Here is an 18,029-nt window from a genome sequence, read left to right on the forward strand (position 1 = left end):
GCAATGGATAGAACACTGGTCCTGGAATCAGAAGAACCTGAGTTCAACCTCAGACACTCAATAATTATCTAGCTTGTGACCTTGGTAAGTTACTTAACCCCACTGACTTGCAAAAAAACAAAACAAAACAAAACAAAAAAAAGATAGTTGGGAAAAGTGAACTTAACTTGCAAATATTTTAGAGGCAACAAAATTTGATAATATCCAGGTAATCACTCTTTTGAATATCTCAAAGAGGGAAAAATTCATATAAAATGGCTATCATGGATAGTGCTATCACCTGAGAAAAGTTCAGTAAGATATGATTAGTTTGCCCACCTCCTCATTTTTATAAGAATGGTTTGCACATAGATGGAAAATGAGAAACTAACAGTCACTTTCATGCTTAGTCGTTCTCCAAGCTCTTAGTGTGAATGAGAATAGAGAAGGTTAAGGAAAGGGAAGGGAAGAATTTTTTTTTTTTTGCAAGGCAATGGGGTTAAGTGGCTTGCCCAAGGCCACACAGCTAGGTAATTATTGAGTGTCTGAGGTCAAATTTGAACTCAGGTCCTTCTGACTCCAGGACCAGTGCTCTATCCACTGCACCACCTAGCCACCCCATGGGAAGAATTTTTTAAAGCACCTACTATGTGTCATACACTAATTGCTTTACAGATATTTCATTTAATCCTCAACACAAACTCAGGAGGTAGGTACTGTTATCACTATTTTATAAATGAGGAAACTGGGGTAAACAGCATTGACTTGCCCAGGGTTACATAGCTAATCTATGAGGCTTGGATTTGATTTCAGGTTTTGCTGATTCCAGGCCTAGTGTACTATCCACCATGTCCTCTACCTATCAAGTTACTATAAACAACTATATGCAAAGCAAGGATCCCTTTTGATCCTCTTGAAGTTACAGACATGGTTCTTTTGAAAAGTTAATTTTTGTTTATTAAAAGCATTCAATTTTCTCTGGACAGATTCTCTTGCCAGTATTCTGAATGTGCCCTTTCAGGATGTCATTAAAATATATTAGGTTTCATGCTCTGTAAAAGCATTTGTACAAAGAAAACACCAGTGGTATTTTCCTTTCCATCCATCCTAACAGCACATGGGAATCCCAGGGATCAATAGAAAAATGACTTTATCTGGGTTAGGACTTTTTATTTTGTGTTTCTGTATTTCTGTCATATTGTCTTGACTGTCTATGTATCTTGAGCTATATGTAGTTTCAGCAATGTCAGTGACTTCTGAAAGCAATTATGTATTTGTCCTTTATGAAGGGATATTTTACTTTAGAAAATCATGGTAAAAAAATTTAAGACATTTGCATTGGAAGATTCCAAATGATTCTCTATAGCCAATCTCAAGTTATTTCAATTTTTAAAAAGTTGCAGAGTTTCTTTGAGAAATCAGCTTATATTGTACTTGCCAAAATGAATGATGTTGAGAAATATGACAAATATTGAGATATTTTTTAAAACTTCTACACAAAGATTATTTAACTTTATTTTACTTATTCATTCATTTATTAGTTTGTTTATGTTTGCAAGGCAATTGGGGTTAAATGACTTGCCCAGTGTCATATAGTGTCAAGTATCTGAAGCCTGCACCCACTGCACTACCTAACTGCCACAAAATCATTTAACTTTGAGATTACTTTCAAATACAGCACACTGTGATTACTCAATTCATCTGTATCATGAACCTGAGCGGTTGCATGTCTTGTCCACACTGAGATTCGATATATCCAGCTCAAATTCTATTGGGCTTAGACAATAATATTATTTCAATAATAGCTAACAGCTAAGCATTTATATAAAGGTTACTATGTGCCAGGAACCGTGGTAAGTACTTTATAATTATTTCATTTGATCCTCACAACAGCCTTGGGTTGTAGGTGCTTTCATTATCCCAATTTTACAGATGAAAAATTGAGGCAAACCGAGGTGAAGTGATGTACTCAAGAGTCACATAGCTAGTCATTGCCCAAAACAGGATTTGAACTCAGTTCTTCCTGACACCAAGTCTAGTGCTCTATCCACTGAGTGCCCTAGCTACCTCTTAACTAAATTATATTAAATTATCATTGCAGTATCTTCGCTCTTAGTTGAATTCTCTATATTTATTTGTCTTGTTTTTGTTGACTTTGATTTGAATTTTGTTTTCACTGAGAAAAAAGTAGATATATTTATGTAAGAGTCATGCTCAAAAATATCCTGAAATTTTGACATTGGGTGTGAAGTCAGGAAGACCCAAGTTCAAATCTAGACTTATACACTTATTAACTGTGTGAGCTGAGGCAAGTCACTGAACTTCTGTTTGCCTCGGTTTTATCAACTGTAAAATGGGAATAATAAAGCAAGGTTGTTGTGAAAATGGAATGAAATATTTGTAAAAGCACATAGTAGTTACTTAAATGTGAGTTTCCTTCCTCCTCTTTTCTCCAGGCTTTCTTGGAGATGGTCTCATTCCCCTAAGGGAATATGTTCCACAATTTTAAAATATTGTCCCAGGTTACATAGAGTACCTTTTCCTTTGTTAAGTAGGGATTCTTGGTAGGAACTAACTGAATTTCCTCTCAAATTTATCCCTTCTCTAAATTTCCTCATTTCTGTGGATAGCATCAATATACTTTCAAGCCACTAAGTTCACAAAGTTGTCCTCATCCTTGACTCTTCCTTCTTCCCCAAGCACCAAATCCAAACAGTTGCCAGATCTTTTTATTCTGACTCTGCTTCCATTCTTGTCTTCCTTCACAATTTTTCTCCTGGTTTAACTCTTGCTTGTTCTACTGCAATAACCTCATCACCCTTCCCTTGTCCCTTCCCTTTCCAAAGCATCCTTCAACCAGTTACCAAAATATGGATCAGATCATATCACATCTCCAACATCTTCAAGAATTCCCTCTTTCTGCTATAATGAATAAGACATACTCAGTCAACCACTTCATGTCCCCCCGCCCCCACCCCACTCAGATTCCCATGTCATACTATTCCCTCTTATTTACCGTCTGCTCCAGTCAAAGTTGCCTGCTATAGGGTCCTGCCTGGTTGGTTGAAATTCTGAGTGGATTCAGTAAGCTGTAAAAATCATACTGGGGTGTACCTCTTTAAGCAGCAAATGTTATGATATAGATCCCCAGCAAAAGTTTCCATCAATGAAAACCATAATAATAAGTTTCTTTCAATGAATACAAAAACTAAGGTCAATATAAGCTAAGAGAAAGCATACTGACCAGAGCATGACAAGCACAAGGCTTTGTAAATATAGGATTTTACCTAAACCATCCCTGATGGTGGCCCCTAGCTGTCTGGGATCCAAGGCCAGTACTAAATTGAGGAAACTCAAAACTATAAGTCAATCTGTACTGACATACTTTGTAGCTCCTCCTTTCCTTGTCTGTTTTCTATAATTACCATGAGAATATTGGGGTGGTCTTTGTGGGGATCCATGATTATCTTCTAGTGGTTGGCCTAGACTGCCCTGGTGTAAGTATATATTAATCAATCTGGAGCTCCCAGCCCCTTTCTTCAATATATAGATATTAAACTAAATTCATTATGTGATTAAAACCTTGAATAACCCATTGTGGAGGTTATATGGGTAATTTGTAATATTCTATTTCTGATTCCACTGCTCTCTTGAAATATGTTACCTTATAAATACTTTAGATTTACTTGTAAATCTAAATCTCCCCTCCCTCCATAGTAGAATGAAAACTCAGAATAAGTGGTTATCACATTGCTTTTTCATCTATTTCATGAGGATATTACTCAAATACCTTTAGTATTTTAGAATAACCTGAGAAATACAGAAAATGAATGAGATAAAGCCACTTAATCTCCTTGAGAAAAGAGCAAGCAATTAATTTATTAATTTATATGCATTCATAAATGGTTATTGAGAACCAAATGTATATTTCTATTATGGAGCTATGTGAGGTAGTTTGTAGTTTAGGGATCGTGGTGTACCATCTCTGTAGAAGAGAGGATGCTGGATTGGAAGGCAGAAGAAAAGGGTTCAAATCTCTGATATCAGACACTTACTAGATGGATGACAACATTTCTGGCCTTCAGTGTCTTTATTAAATGAGAAGGGTGGACTAAATGACCTCTAAGGTAAGTTCAATATTAAAATTAGGATCCTGGAATCTTTTGACTTCCTTTTCCACATCCGTGATCCCCTCTCATTAGGGGAAGCTGGTGGTAAACACTGTTGGTATGGCCAATCTACTTGGAACAATAATTAAAACCACCCTGGTGAAAATTCAGAAGGTCTAATGTTTGCCCTCCTATAGCCTCATTGAAGAGATAAAAACACAAACTAATTGGTATAAAAGATAGAAGAAAGATAATGAGATTTGGAATAAGAGGACTTGGTTTCCAATTTTGGCTCACCTAATTAACTATCTTCTAGTCTTCTAAAACTAGTCTTCTAAATTGAAGGATTATTATTATTATTATTATTATTATTATTATTATTATTATTAATCTGTTGGCTTAGTGATGTTGGCCTATCACTTAATGTCTTTGACTCAGTTTCCTAATCTGTAAAAGATTCTTTCCAATTTTAAATCTTGAACTAAATCGGTGATTTGGACAGTTATTGGAGGGCATTTGAGGAGGCAAGTATTCCCAAGGACTGGATTGATTTGAAGTCTTTGCTGGGAGAAACAGAAGCAGGACTTTGAAGGATGTGTGACACTTTCATGTTCTCAGCCAGGTCAGATGAAGCGACTTCACCTCATGAGGTTTCCCAATCCTCTTTGCCTTTCAGAGTATTCAAGATGAAGAAGGAAGTCAAAGAAAAACAAGATCAAAGAGAAAGTATTGACAAAATTAAGTCTCGTGTTAATAAGATGAGGAAGGAAGCTCTCTCTCTACAGTTCCAAGAATGGCTTCTGGATGCTGATAAGAAGATTCCACTTCCTGTGGTAAGGAAAAAAGGAATGGGGAAAGGAGAGGAGAAAGAGGAGACCGAGGAGGGAGAACTTAATTACTAGATTGCCAAACGAATAAAATAGCTATCCAGCCCTTAGCCTTAAAATCCTCCCCTTCAAATCCTACATTTTCAGCCCTCCATCTATTAGGTCCATGTAAGTTCATTCTCTTTGGTTTATCTATAAGGTATTTTTCATCAAGTCCTATAAATCAAGACCCTTATTTAGAGCTTGTCCCAATGCCTTCATTGCAGGAGGATCTGTCTTTGAGACACCAGCTAAGGTGGATAGACAAAACATAGGGCTAGGGTTCAAATCTTACTTGGGACATTCTCTATGTGATGCCAACAAGTCACTTCACTTCTCTGGGGACTCACTTTCCTAATTAGTCAAAAGAGAAAGTTAGATGAAAAAGCCTTTTTGGTCCCTTCCAGCTCTAAGACTGATTCAGTTAACCACAGTGGGATTTTTTTCCTGGAAAAATGATACATTTAATAGGAGGTAAAGGGGGTAATAGGGTTTAGGAATGTCCACTCGTTCTATATAAATAGGAAACAATGGGGAAACAATAATAGTGAGGAAAGAAAATCTTTGAAAAGTATTTCTTTAGGAGGAAACTATTTGGCTTAAAATTATTTGAAATTATCTACACTTGAGATTCTGGTTAAATTGGAAAGGTACTAGGGTTTGTTATTCATGATCAATTCTCTGCCCTAAAGCTGCCTACCCTTACACTGGAATCCAACCAAGGGTATATTGGTAAAATGTTTAACAATGGATTCTTCAGGAAAAGGGTGTGACTGACACACTTTAAAATTTAGTCATTATTAACATTTTCTGCCACCACTTTCTTAAGTTTAGACAATCAGCAAAATATTAAATTGGGCCCAGATGCAAATGCTCGCTCACATTGCAAATTTAACAGTTGACTGAGTACTGGTTGGAGCTGGTTTCAATGCACTCCTGAGTTCCATTGCAATCTGGAAACCTTTCCTAAATAGGAGAGGATATTCAGATATCCATTCATTTTCCCCTTTCAGGTTCTTTTCCTATTTCTATCCCAGAAGGAAGGAAAATAAAGCAGTAATGTCACATTCTGAATTTTCTTGCTGGAAGCTTGCTTCTACTGCATCTAGGACCTGATTTCAGATAGAATCAGACAAATGGAGCTGCAAGGACTGTTTGGAGATCTTTGAGTCAAGCCCCCTTCCCTCCCCATACAGATAAAGAAATTGAGGTTCAGAGAGATTGACTTGCTCAGTCACACAGGTGGTAAGTGGTAAGTCAAACCTTTGACACCCCAGTTTTATTACACCACCTTTCTCCCCACTACTGTGATCTCAAGATTTTGGACAAATACATAACTCCTCCAAAAAGTTAGGGTTCCCTCCAAAAAGTTAGGGTTCCCTTGTTTTAGAGGGACCACACTCAGGATACAGGTTCAAAGGTATTTTGATCAAGAACTGTTTTTAAAATGTATTGTATAAATTAACCTCCTCCTTGGATGTGAACTTGCTCCTATCTGTTTGATTTGCAGATTCAGAGTGCTGTCTGGTCATTTCAGGACACTGAGGCAGGACAGAAAGCTGGTGAGTGTGTCTACCTTAACAGCATTGAGTGCTGACTCCATCTAGTAGTGAGTGGTGAGAAAAATGTTAGCTTGTCAGGGCTATTGTTGGACATCAGAGAAGGGCAGGTAGATTCTTTGGCAGTAGCTAAAAGCAGATGAATTTAAAAGGCAGAGAAACAGTGACTGAAACACATTCACATGAAGCCATCTCAATGTAAGCTAAAAGAAGAAACTTAAAAAAAAATTAAGCAAAAATGGAGGAGGGGCAAGAGCCTGGAAAATGAGGTAGAAAGTAGGAAGAGGTTTTTCAGTATACTGGTTAAGCTTGAGATGTTCTAGGAGCATCTCTAACTCAATGTGACCCAAAACCAACTCATCTTCTTCCACTTAAACATACCCTTCCTCCAAACCAGTATGTTTCTATTGAGGACCCTATATTTCTCTGCATTTGTAAGCCCAGAATCATTCCAGGCTTTCCATCTTCTCCCCCCCCCCCCCATACCCATCTAACTTAGGTTAAATCTTAGGGATTCTGCCTTCTCAGGACATCTCTAAGACCCTTCCTCTGCTCACTGTTCATATGCCACCCCGCCCCACCCCACCTGTTTAGTTCAGACCCTAAATGGCTTTTGCCTGGATAATTGTAATAGGTAGCTTTTTTAGTAACTGGTCTCAGTCTGCCTGAAGTTTCTCCTTTCTAGAGTCATCTTCTCTCCATTGTTGCCAAAATAACCTGAAAGCAAAGGGGAAAACAATGTCATTCCATTACTCAAAGACTTTTAGTGTCTTCTTATTGATAAAATAAACTTCTCTCCTTGTCATTTAAGACCCTCCCCACTCTATCTCCAACCTACATTTTTAGACCTATTTAGTATTCTTCTCATTCACATTCTGTATGTTCCAATCAAATTGCCTTGCTAGCTGCTCCCTGAACTCAGTATTTCATCTCTTAGCTTGAGTTTTCCTTCAAATGTGTAACCTGCAATAGCAGAGGGATTTTCCTTATCTATAGCCATGAAATCACAGTCCAGGGCTTATCTCTGTCCCTGTCCTTTTATGTTGGGGACACAACCCCTTCGTCTCCTCTCTAATGCTTTATTTCTGATGCCACCTCCTCTGGAAGCCTTCTCTGATGTTCTCCCCTAACCCCCATTTTTCACACTTTCTCATTTTAACAGCTATATTCTTGATTTTATATATATATATATATCAGACCCTTCCAGTACAAGGTCAGCTCCATGAGGTCAGGAATATTTTCTGTTTTGTCTTGGGGTCCCCAGCATCTTGCACCATAATGTTTAATAAGTTAACTCTGTAATATAATTAGCAAAGCACTTTTACATTTATTATCTCATTTGATCCTCACAATAAACCTGAGAGGCAGGTACTATCATTACCCTCCCATTTATTTATTTATTTATTTGTTTGTTTGTTTATTTATTTATTTCTAAGCCTATCTATCTATCTATTTATTTATTTATTTAGGTTTTTGCAAGGCAGTGGGGTTAAATGGCTTGCCCAAGGCCACACAGCTAGGTAATTATTAAGTGTCTGAAGTTGGATGTGAACTCAGGTGCTCCTGACTCCAGGGCCGGTGCTTTATCCACTGCACCACCTAGCCACCCCGCCCTCCCTTTTAAAATAATTGTGATGAAGACTATTGGCTGTAAAAAATGATGGCAGAAAAACCTGGGAAATCCCAAAGTGAACTGAGCAGAACCAGGAGAACATTGTGAACACTAAAAGCAACATCAATAACACCAAGATTAGATATCAGTGACTTAATTATTATTCTCAGTAACATAACATAACATACATAGGACTCATGATGAAAAAATGCAATCCATCTCCAGAGAGAGAGAACTGACGGACGCAGAGTGCAGATTAAAACTTTTTTCTTTATTTAATTTTATCTCCACAGTTAATGTAGGGGTTAATGTAGAAATGTTTTGCATGGCTTCACACATATAATGATATCATATCTCTCACCTTTTCAATGAGTAGGGGAAGGGTGGAGGCAAGGAGAGAATTTGGAACTATAATAACAAGAAATATTATCTCCATTTTACAGAAGAAGAACTAAGACTGAGAGGTTAAATGACATGTCTAGGGATTGCCAACCAGCTAGTAACTGTCTGAGGCTGGACTGGAACTTTGGTCTTCTTGACTTCAAGTACAAGACTCTTATCTATTGTGCCACCTAACTGCCTCTAAATTTGCTCACTATGTCTACTGATTATTTAAGGAGGCTAGGATGACTGAGTCTGGTAAACCATATACTATCCTGAGAGGCATGGTGTATTGGCATTGGAGCCAGGAAACCTTGGATTCAAGTTCCATTTCTGATAACTGGCTAGGTGATGGTAGATGAGTCACTTAAATCTTCAGAGTGTTGGGCCTATAAATTTCAGAGAAAGTGCCAACCTCCATTGGGAGAGGAAATTTCTTCATTTAAGGATTCCTTTTATCAATTCAAACAGAGATCCAGTGCTTTTCTCCTGCATGTGAACAGAACCACAGGACCTGACAAAGACCATTAGAAAGGGGAGTAATCATAGAGATGTGTTAGAAGAAACTTGTTCCAGATCAAGAAAAAACCAATTGTTTAATTTTTTTTTTAACGAGACAGTCAAGGTTAAATGACTCGACCAGAGTCACACAGCTAGTAGGAGTCAAATGTATGAGTTTATATTTGTATTCAAATCCTCCTGACTCTAGGGCCAGTGCTCTATCCACTGTGCCATATAGCTACCCCTCTTGACTACTCAATTTTCAGTGTGAGCATTTGAACCTCAGAAATCAGCAAATATGACAAATTGGGAATGATTTATTTTATTGATTGTCTAGAGTAGACTTAAAAATGATGGAGGTAATGTTAATATTGTAGATTAAATTTAAAAAGTCCCATACACAGGATTTTCCCTCCTTTTCCTGAAAAGTTGATTGTAAAACATTTGCTAGCCTGCTGCTGGAAGTGGATGAGAGAGAAATAGACCACCTTAAAAGGTAAGGTGTCTTATAACTGGAAAGTAATATGTAAATTATTTATTATTTAAATTTATTTATTATTCACATAATTATTATCATAAACTGTTAAGTGAAACAAATATTTATAACCCATGTCCCTTCCTGCTACTCTGATATTCTTGGCAAGGTATAGAGGACACACAGGTGTACAAGCAGTAACATCTCCAGGGTGTCTATAATTTAATTCAGATGTGCCCCGGGGACAAATGGAAAATGGTACTTCCTGACTGCTTTAGAACAATGAGTTCTGTCCAACACTCTTCTTTTTTTGGCCCATGCTCTGAGTACTTTATTAAATGAAGCTCTGGCAGATATGTGATCACAGGATCAAAGAAATTAGACGGAACTTTAGAAATCATCCAGTCAAATTTTCATTTCAAAGATGAGAAAACTGAAGGTTTAAGAATAAAAATGCCATATAATAGGTATCCAGATACTATGTAACAGAGCTGGGGCTCACAGCCAGGTCCTTTGCCCCCCCCCCCAAATCCAGGGCTCTTTCTACTCCATCATGCTACTGAATTAATATAGTCTTGGATGGTGATTGAATTTTCCCATACTTCCCAAAGGAACACTCATGCCATTTTAGAGAAAGTCATCAGTATTTGTCAGTTAATAAGTAGCTGAAGATAATGAAGCAGAAAAGTGTGAATTCCAGCTGTCCAATCATGCCTTGTTGGAATTTGGGTGGATTCAAAACAGGAAAGAACCTAGAGAGGAAAACAAGTTTACAGAACGTTGGGCATGAGACCAAACTCAGCCAGGTCATCCCCAAAGTATGTAGATGAAGCTAGAAGCAGCCCAACAGATCTGGCAGCATTTCTAGAATTTATTATTTTCATCAGGAATAATGGTGGTAGAACTACAATCTCTGAGTCTTTGTTGTGATGTATGAAGAAAAAGAAATGAAACTAAAAAGATCTAATTTTATCTGGCCTGGACCAACTTGGGGAAAAACCTTGTGCTAGATGTAAATCAATTTTGAAAATATTGAGGGATAAATTTCTGATTTCAGAAAGATCCCAAATGCTTGGGGAAAAAATTAAAGGTATTAATATCCAGAAAAAAATAATTGAGGATATCAGTACTGACCCTTTAATATACTTTTTAATCTATAAAATCCTAATTTATCCATCTCTCCAGGAATCCTGAGAAGACCAGAGTAAAGGATGATAGAGGTTTACTAAGCCACAGAAATGTGTACATGCATATGATTTCCAGAGTTTTCCAGTTTCTACTTCCTTTCTCCCTGGTAACATTTATGAGAGTATATATTTTCATCCTTGATGAAAGGAACATTTAAGCTTTAACAAACTACTTTTTGCAATAGAACAGATCTTAAAATTCACATGATTAACTGAAAGGTATGGAGAATGAAGCATCTTTTATTGCTTATTGATTTAAAAAAGAATGGACTTAGTGTAGATAGAGTAAGATGCAGCCCAAAAATTTCTTTCCAACATAGCATTATTACCCAATCATGTGTTAAAATTGTGTAGATTTTTTTTATAGATTTAGCCATACAGATTTTTTTTTTTTAGGTTTTTGCAAGGCAAATGGGGTTAAGTGACTTGCCCTAGGTAATTATTAAGTGTCTGAGACCGGATTTGAACCCAGGTACTCCTGACTCCAGGGCCGGTGCTTTACCCACTGCACCACCTAGCCTCCCCTATAGATTTTTTTTTTTAAATGAGTTCCAAATTTTTTCTGTCTCTATGGTTCCCCCCACCCCGAGAAGACAAACCAAATGACATGGATAATATATATGAAATCCTGCAAAACATATATTCATATTAGATATGTCTCCAAAAAGCAAGAAAAAAGTGAGAAAATTATACTTCAACTTGCACTTTGATTTCATTAGTTCTCTCCCAGAGGCAGTAGATAGCATTTTTCAACAAGAGCTCTTCAGAATTGTCTTTGATCGTTTTCTTGATCAGAGTTGCAAAGTCTTACACATTTGAACATCACTATGTTTGATGATCTCCTGGTTCTATTAATTTCACTTAGCATCAGTTCATATAGGTCTTGTCATGTTTCCTGAAACCATCCCCTTTGTCATTTCTTATAGCTTAGTAGTACTCCATCACAATCACATACCACGACTTCTTTATCTTTTCCCCAATTTATAAGCATCCCCCTCAATTTCTAATTCATGACTGCTACAAAAAGAGCTATAAATATTTTTGCTTTTTCTTTGATTTCGTTGTGATATAGAACTAGTAATGGTATTGCTGGTTCATAGGGATGTATAATTCTATAGCCCACTAGGCTTAATTTCAAATTGCTCTCCAAAAGGATTGTAATTCGCATCTCCTTTAACCGTGCATTTGTGTACCTATTTTCCTACTTTGCATTTGTCATTTCTGATAGGTGTAAGATAGGAACTAAGAAATTTGCATTTCTCTAATCAATGGTGATTTAGAGCATTTTTTCATATGATTTCTTCTTCAGAAAGCTACCTGTTCACAAAACTCTTACTTTTATAAATTTGACTCAGTTTCCTATATATTTGAGGAAAAGGCCTTTAGCAGAGAAACTTGCAGTAAATTTTTTTGATATTATATCATCATCTATGGTATCTTTTAGCTAAATATAGTTTTCATGATAATATCTTTTAATTAGGTCTATTTTAGTTTTTGTTTTGTCTGCAATTACGATTGCTACCCCTGCTGTTTTTACTTCAACTGAAGCAATGTAGATTCTGATCCAGACTCTTAATACTTTGGTGGGCCTTTCTGTTTCAAATGTGTCTCTTAGAAACATATTGTTGTATTCTAGTTTCTAATCCATTCTGCTATCTAGCCTTGTTTTATGGGTGTTTATTCCATTCACATTCACAGGTATGTCTACTGTGTATTTCTCACCATTAATGTTTTTCTGGTTATTCTTTTCTCTCTCTTTTTACCCTGTCCCTCTTCAAAAGTCTGATTTGCTTCTGACCATTGCCTTCCTTAACTCAACCCTCTCTTTTTTATCACCCTTATCTTCTTCCCCTCTTACTTTACAGCTGGGTAAAATAGATTTCTACACCCAGTTTAGAGTCTAAATATTTTTTTTCTTTTTTGAACTAATTTAGATGAGAGTGAGGTTTAAACGTTGTCCATTCCCTTTCCCCCCCCCTCCATTCCCTGCCCCCACTGTGAAAGTTCTTCCTTGTATGCTTCTTTTATAAGAGATATTTTCTCCCATTCTTCCTCTCCTTTCTTCCTTCTCCCACCCCTTTTTCTCCTCCTTCAGTTTTGGAGATCATTCCAACATAATTGACTCACATCTGCATTCTGTTTGTGTAGGCTCATTCTAATTGCCCTAATAATAAGAAAGTTCTTAACAGTTATATGAATAATCTTTACATATAGGAGTGTGAGCAGTTTAAACTTATTGAGTGCCTTATGACTTCTCTCTCATATTTATCATTTTATCTTCTCTTGAATTTGAAGTCAAATTTTCTATTCAGTTTCGGTCTTTTCATCAGGAGTGCTTCAAAGTCCTCCATTTCATTAAATATCCATTTTTCAGATGGCTGGGTAGTAGGCTCTTCTTGATTGTATTTCTTCTGGCTCCTTTACCTTTCAGAACAACATATTTCAAACACTCTACCTTTTTTTTTTAGGTTTTTGCAAGGGAAATGGGGTTAAGTGGTTTGCCCAAGGCCACACAGCTAGGTAATTATTAAGTGTCTGAGACTGGATTTAAACCCAGATACTCCTGACTGCAGGGCCGGTGCTTTACCCACTGTACCACCCAGCCGCCCCCAAACCCTCTACCTGTAACAAGGAAGCTGCTAAATCTTACATAATTCTGACTGTGACTCCTTGATATTAGAACTATTTTTTTCTGACTACTGGAAATAATTTTTCTTTGATCTTAGTGCTCTGGAATTTTACAGTAATGTTCCTGGAAGTTTTCATTGTGGGTTATCTTTCATAAAGTGGTCAGAAGAATCAATTTTTTATTTTAGCCACTGGAATAAAGATATCAGGCAATTTTACATGATAATTTCTTGAAATATTATGTGTCGGCTCTTTTTTTCGATCCTGGTTTTCAAATAGTCCAATTATTCTTGAATAATCTCTCCTTTATCCATTTTTGAGAGCAGTATTTTTTGATGATTTTTTAGTTTTTGTTTTGTCTGCAATTATGATTGCTTCCCCTGACTTCTTTACTTCAGCTGAAGTAATGTAGATTCTGATCCAGACTCTTATTTTAATACTTTGGTGGGCCTATTTTCTTCTATTTTTTATTCTTTTGACTTTGTTTTATTGTTTCTTGATGTCTTTAGGAGTCATTAGCTTTTGCTTCCTCAATTCTTATTTTTAAGGTATTATTTTCTTCAGTGAACTTTTGTACCTTTTCCCATTTGATCAGTTCTGCTTTTTTGTTCCTCCTTTTGCCTGTCCCACTTTGTTTTTTTAAGGAGTTCTTTTTTTTGTGTGCCCTTTTACCATTAGACTAATTCTGGTTTTTTTTAAGGTGTTAATTTCCTCAGTATTTTTTCTGTGATTCTTTTATCAAGCTGTGAATTCTTTTTTTTAATAATTTTCTTACAGTATTTACATTTCTTTTCCCAATTTTTCTATTCTCACTCATATTTTTCTTTAACTTTTCTAGAATTCTTGTTGGACTTCTGTCCAAATAGCATTTTTCTTGGAGGCTTTGCTTATAGCTGTTTTTGTGTTATTGCCTTTCTTCAAAGTTTGTGTCTTGGTCTTCCCTGAAACTATAGTAGCTTTTAATGATCATTTTTTTTAACTTGCTCATTTTCTTAGCCTATTTCTTGAATTTAAACTTTTGGTTAAATTGGGCCTTTGCTTACTTGGGACAAGGAGGCATTATTCCAAGCCTTTAGCTTTTTTGTGCTGCTATTTTCAGAAATTAGCTCTGGGTGTCTAAAGGTTTTCTGTGCTTCCAGGGTGATGCAATCTGGGGAAACATGTGGTTACTGCTCTTCTGACCTGTAGTCTAGACTATCCAGGAAGGATCACTGCTGCCCCATTGCCATAAATGCTAGGTATCTGAAACTGTGACCAGGGTCCTTACTCCCTTTGAATAATCACAAGCACTCCTCTCCAGCCTCTCCAGCCTGAAACTGTGATCTGTAACTGTAAATGGGAAATGCAATGGGGTTCTGTACTCAGTGTTAGCTCAGGGTTCCCTGCCATCTCTTTCTGAGATTGTTATCTACTTTATTGTCTCTAGGCCAAAAGTTTCTGAAGGTATTACTGCCACTATTACAACCCCATCCAAGATCCACCACTTGTGCTGCAGCCCCCCTCCATGGTGTCACAGACTATTTCTGCCAACCTTTTATATTACCTTGTGCTAGAAAAATGTCTCATCCTGAATTTTAGTTATCTCTGCCATTCCAGAATTCTAATTTAGGCATTATTTTAAAGTTATTTGGAAGGGAATATTGGCAAGAATGTAACTGCTTCTACTTTGCCAATTTGACTCCATCCCCCAAAGATACTTTTTTTCAATGGTCTTCTAATTACCAACATTAAATGAAGCAGAAAACAGGGAGAAATGTACTTACAAAATGCATTCATCCTTGCCATGGAGTTTTTCTGGATGAAATACAAAGACAAGAAGGATTTTTTTTTATAGATAAGTGATATTTGTGGAAGATGTATTGATTGCATCAAACTCTCAGGACACAACAGAGCAACATTTGCAACATCCACAGCAATCCAAAAGACATTAGCTTAACAATTCACACAGGAAAAATTAAAAGGATAAATATTTTCCATTATCTAGCTTATTAAATGAAGTTGGATGGACATCCCATTGAAGTAATCCATTATAGTATATACGTGATGAACAAGTCATGTATGGACTCTGACCTGGACTTAGACTTGGATAAGAGAAAGTGAGTGAGGTAGATTATATTTGGGAATTGTGAGGTACTTTCAATAATACCATACTGCTTTTTGACAAACAAACCCCATCTTTTTATTACCAATAGTTTTCTGGATTGTGACATCTTCTAGATGTTCCTGTTTTTAGACTACCTTATTCTGACTGCATTAATATTATAAAGCCCTCTGAAGATATCTGCAAAATAAAGCTTAAGTATACATATAGGAAAAACCAAGTGGGTTAAGAATGTTTATTATCTAGATTTTAACATGCCATTTATTGAACTTAGTTCTTTTTTTAAAAAAAATGAAATTTTATTTATTTTTTCTAATTATGTACAAAGAATTGTTTTCAATATTCATCCATTTGCACATTTTTGAGTTCTACATTTTTCTACCTTTCTCCCTTCCCTCCTCCTTTCCATGGCTGTGAGCAATCTGGTCAAAGTTGTACATGTACAATTGTGTTTAACATAGTTCCATATTAATCATGTTGTGAAAGACAAATTAGAATTAAAGTGGGGGGAACCACAAGGAAGGAAGGAAATATATAATAGAAATTTTAAAAAAGTGAACAGAGTATGCTTTTCATTCAGAATCCATAGTTTGTTCTCTGGATGTGGATGATATTTTTCTTAACAGGTCTCTCAGGATTGTCCTTGATTTCTGAACTGCTGAGAAGAGCTGTATCCATCATAGTTGATCATTTCAGAATGCTGTAGTTAATATGTGCAATGCTCTCTTGTTCTGTTCACTTCACACTAGCTCATGCAGTCTTTTCATGCTTCTCTAAACTCCAGTTTCTTACAGAACAATAATACTCCATAGTATTCATATAACAAACTTGTTCAGTCCTTCTCAATTGATGGTCATCCACTCAGTTTCCAATTCTTTGCCGCTACAAAAGGAGTTGCTATAAATATTTTTGAACGTGTGAAAATTTTCCCATTTTTTAATGATATGCTATTGCTGAATCAATAACCATAGTTCCAAATTTATCTCCAAAATGGCTAGATCAGTTCACAACTTCATCAACAGTGCATTAGTGTCCCAATTTTTCCATATTATTTCCAACATTGATTGTCTTCTTTTTTTGTCATCTTAAGCCAATCTAATAGGTGTCAAATGGTACCTCAGAATTGTTTTAATTTGTATTTCTCTTATCAATAATGATTTGAAACATTTTTTTCATATGATTATAAATAGCTTTTATTTTTTCATCTGAAAACTACTTGTTCATATCCTTTGACCATTTATCAATTGGCAAATGGCTTGCAATCTTACAAATTTGATTTAATTCTCTATAATTTTAGAAATGAGTCCTTCATGTTCCCCAGATTTCTGCTTTCCTTCTAATCTTGGCTGCATTGGTTTTATGTGTGCAAAACTTTTAAATTCAATATATTCAAAATCATCCATTTTGCTATTATAATGTTCTCTATTTCTTATTTGATCATAAACTTCTCTCCATAGATCCAACAGATAGAATATTTCTGGTTCTCTTAATTGGTATATGGTATCACCCTTTATGTCTAAATACTGTACCCATTTCAACCTTATTTTTGGTATAGGGTGTGAAATGTGGATCTACATTTATTTTTTGCCAAATTACTTTCCAGTTTTCCCAGCAGTTTTTGTTGAATAGTGAGTTATTACTGTAGTCATTTACTACTGCTTCTTTTGTTTCTCTCTAATCTAATTCATTGATCTATTATTCTATTTCCTAGCCAGTACCAGATGGTTTTAATGACTGCTGTTTTATAATAAAGTTTCTCATTTGCTATAATAGATAAGCCACCTTCTTTTGCATTTTTCATCTATTCCCATGATATTCTTTTTTTCCCCATGATATTCTTGACCTTTTGGTGCTCCAGATGAATTTTGTTACTATTTTTTCTAACTCTGTAAAATAGTTTTTTTGGTAGTATGATGGTATGGCACTGAATAAGTAATTTAATTTGGGTAGAACTGTCATTTTTATTATATTACCTTGGCCTAACTATGACCAAATGACATTTTTCCAATTGTTTAGATATGTCTTTTTGTGAAAAATATTTTGTAATTGTGTTCATATAGTTTCTGAGTTGTCTTAGAAGATAGATTACCAAGTATTTTATGTTGTCTACAATTGCTTTAAATGAAATTTCTCTATTTATTTCTTGCTCTTGGGCTTTATGGGTAGAAATGGTGATGTTTTATATGGCTTTATTTTATAACCTGCTACCTTGCTAAAGTTGTTCATAGTTTCAAAGAGTTTTTAATTGATTTTCTAATATTCTCTAAATATTCCATCATATTATTTACAAAGAGTGAAAGTTTTGTTTCTTCATTGCCTATTCTAATTCCTTCAATTTCTTTTTCTTCTCTTATTGCTAAAGCTAACATTTCTAATGCAATATTGAATAGTAGTGGTAAAAATGGGCATCCCTATTTCACCCCTCATCTTATTGTAAATGTTGCTATTTTTTTTGCCATTACTTACAATGCTTGCTGATTATTTTAGATAGATGCTGCTTATTATTTTAAGGAAAATTCCATTTATTCCTCTACTCTCTAGTATTTTTAATAGGAATTGGTGCAGTATTTTGTCAAAGGTATTTTTGGCATCTATTGAGATAATCGTATGATTTTTATTAATTTTCTTATT

General features: G+C 35.7%; 1 protein-coding gene across 6 annotated transcripts in view; it reads left to right on the plus strand.

The window, feature by feature from the left end:
* Positions 1-18,029, plus strand: part of EFCAB5 (EF-hand calcium binding domain 5) — a 161,444-nt gene that overhangs the window by 45,339 nt on the left and 98,076 nt on the right. For all 6 annotated transcript variants that reach the window (XM_074189122.1, XM_074189121.1, XM_074189120.1 and 3 more), the window contains 2 exons: positions 4,765-4,921; positions 6,465-6,516. In XM_074189122.1, the coding sequence (XP_074045223.1) occupies positions 4,765-4,921; positions 6,465-6,516 (209 nt within the window). The remainder of the gene's footprint in view (positions 1-4,764; positions 4,922-6,464; positions 6,517-18,029) is intronic.

This window comes from Macrotis lagotis, chromosome 5, assembly GCF_037893015.1.
Source record: "Macrotis lagotis isolate mMagLag1 chromosome 5, bilby.v1.9.chrom.fasta, whole genome shotgun sequence".
NCBI classification, from domain to species: domain Eukaryota; kingdom Metazoa; phylum Chordata; class Mammalia; order Peramelemorphia; family Peramelidae; genus Macrotis; species Macrotis lagotis.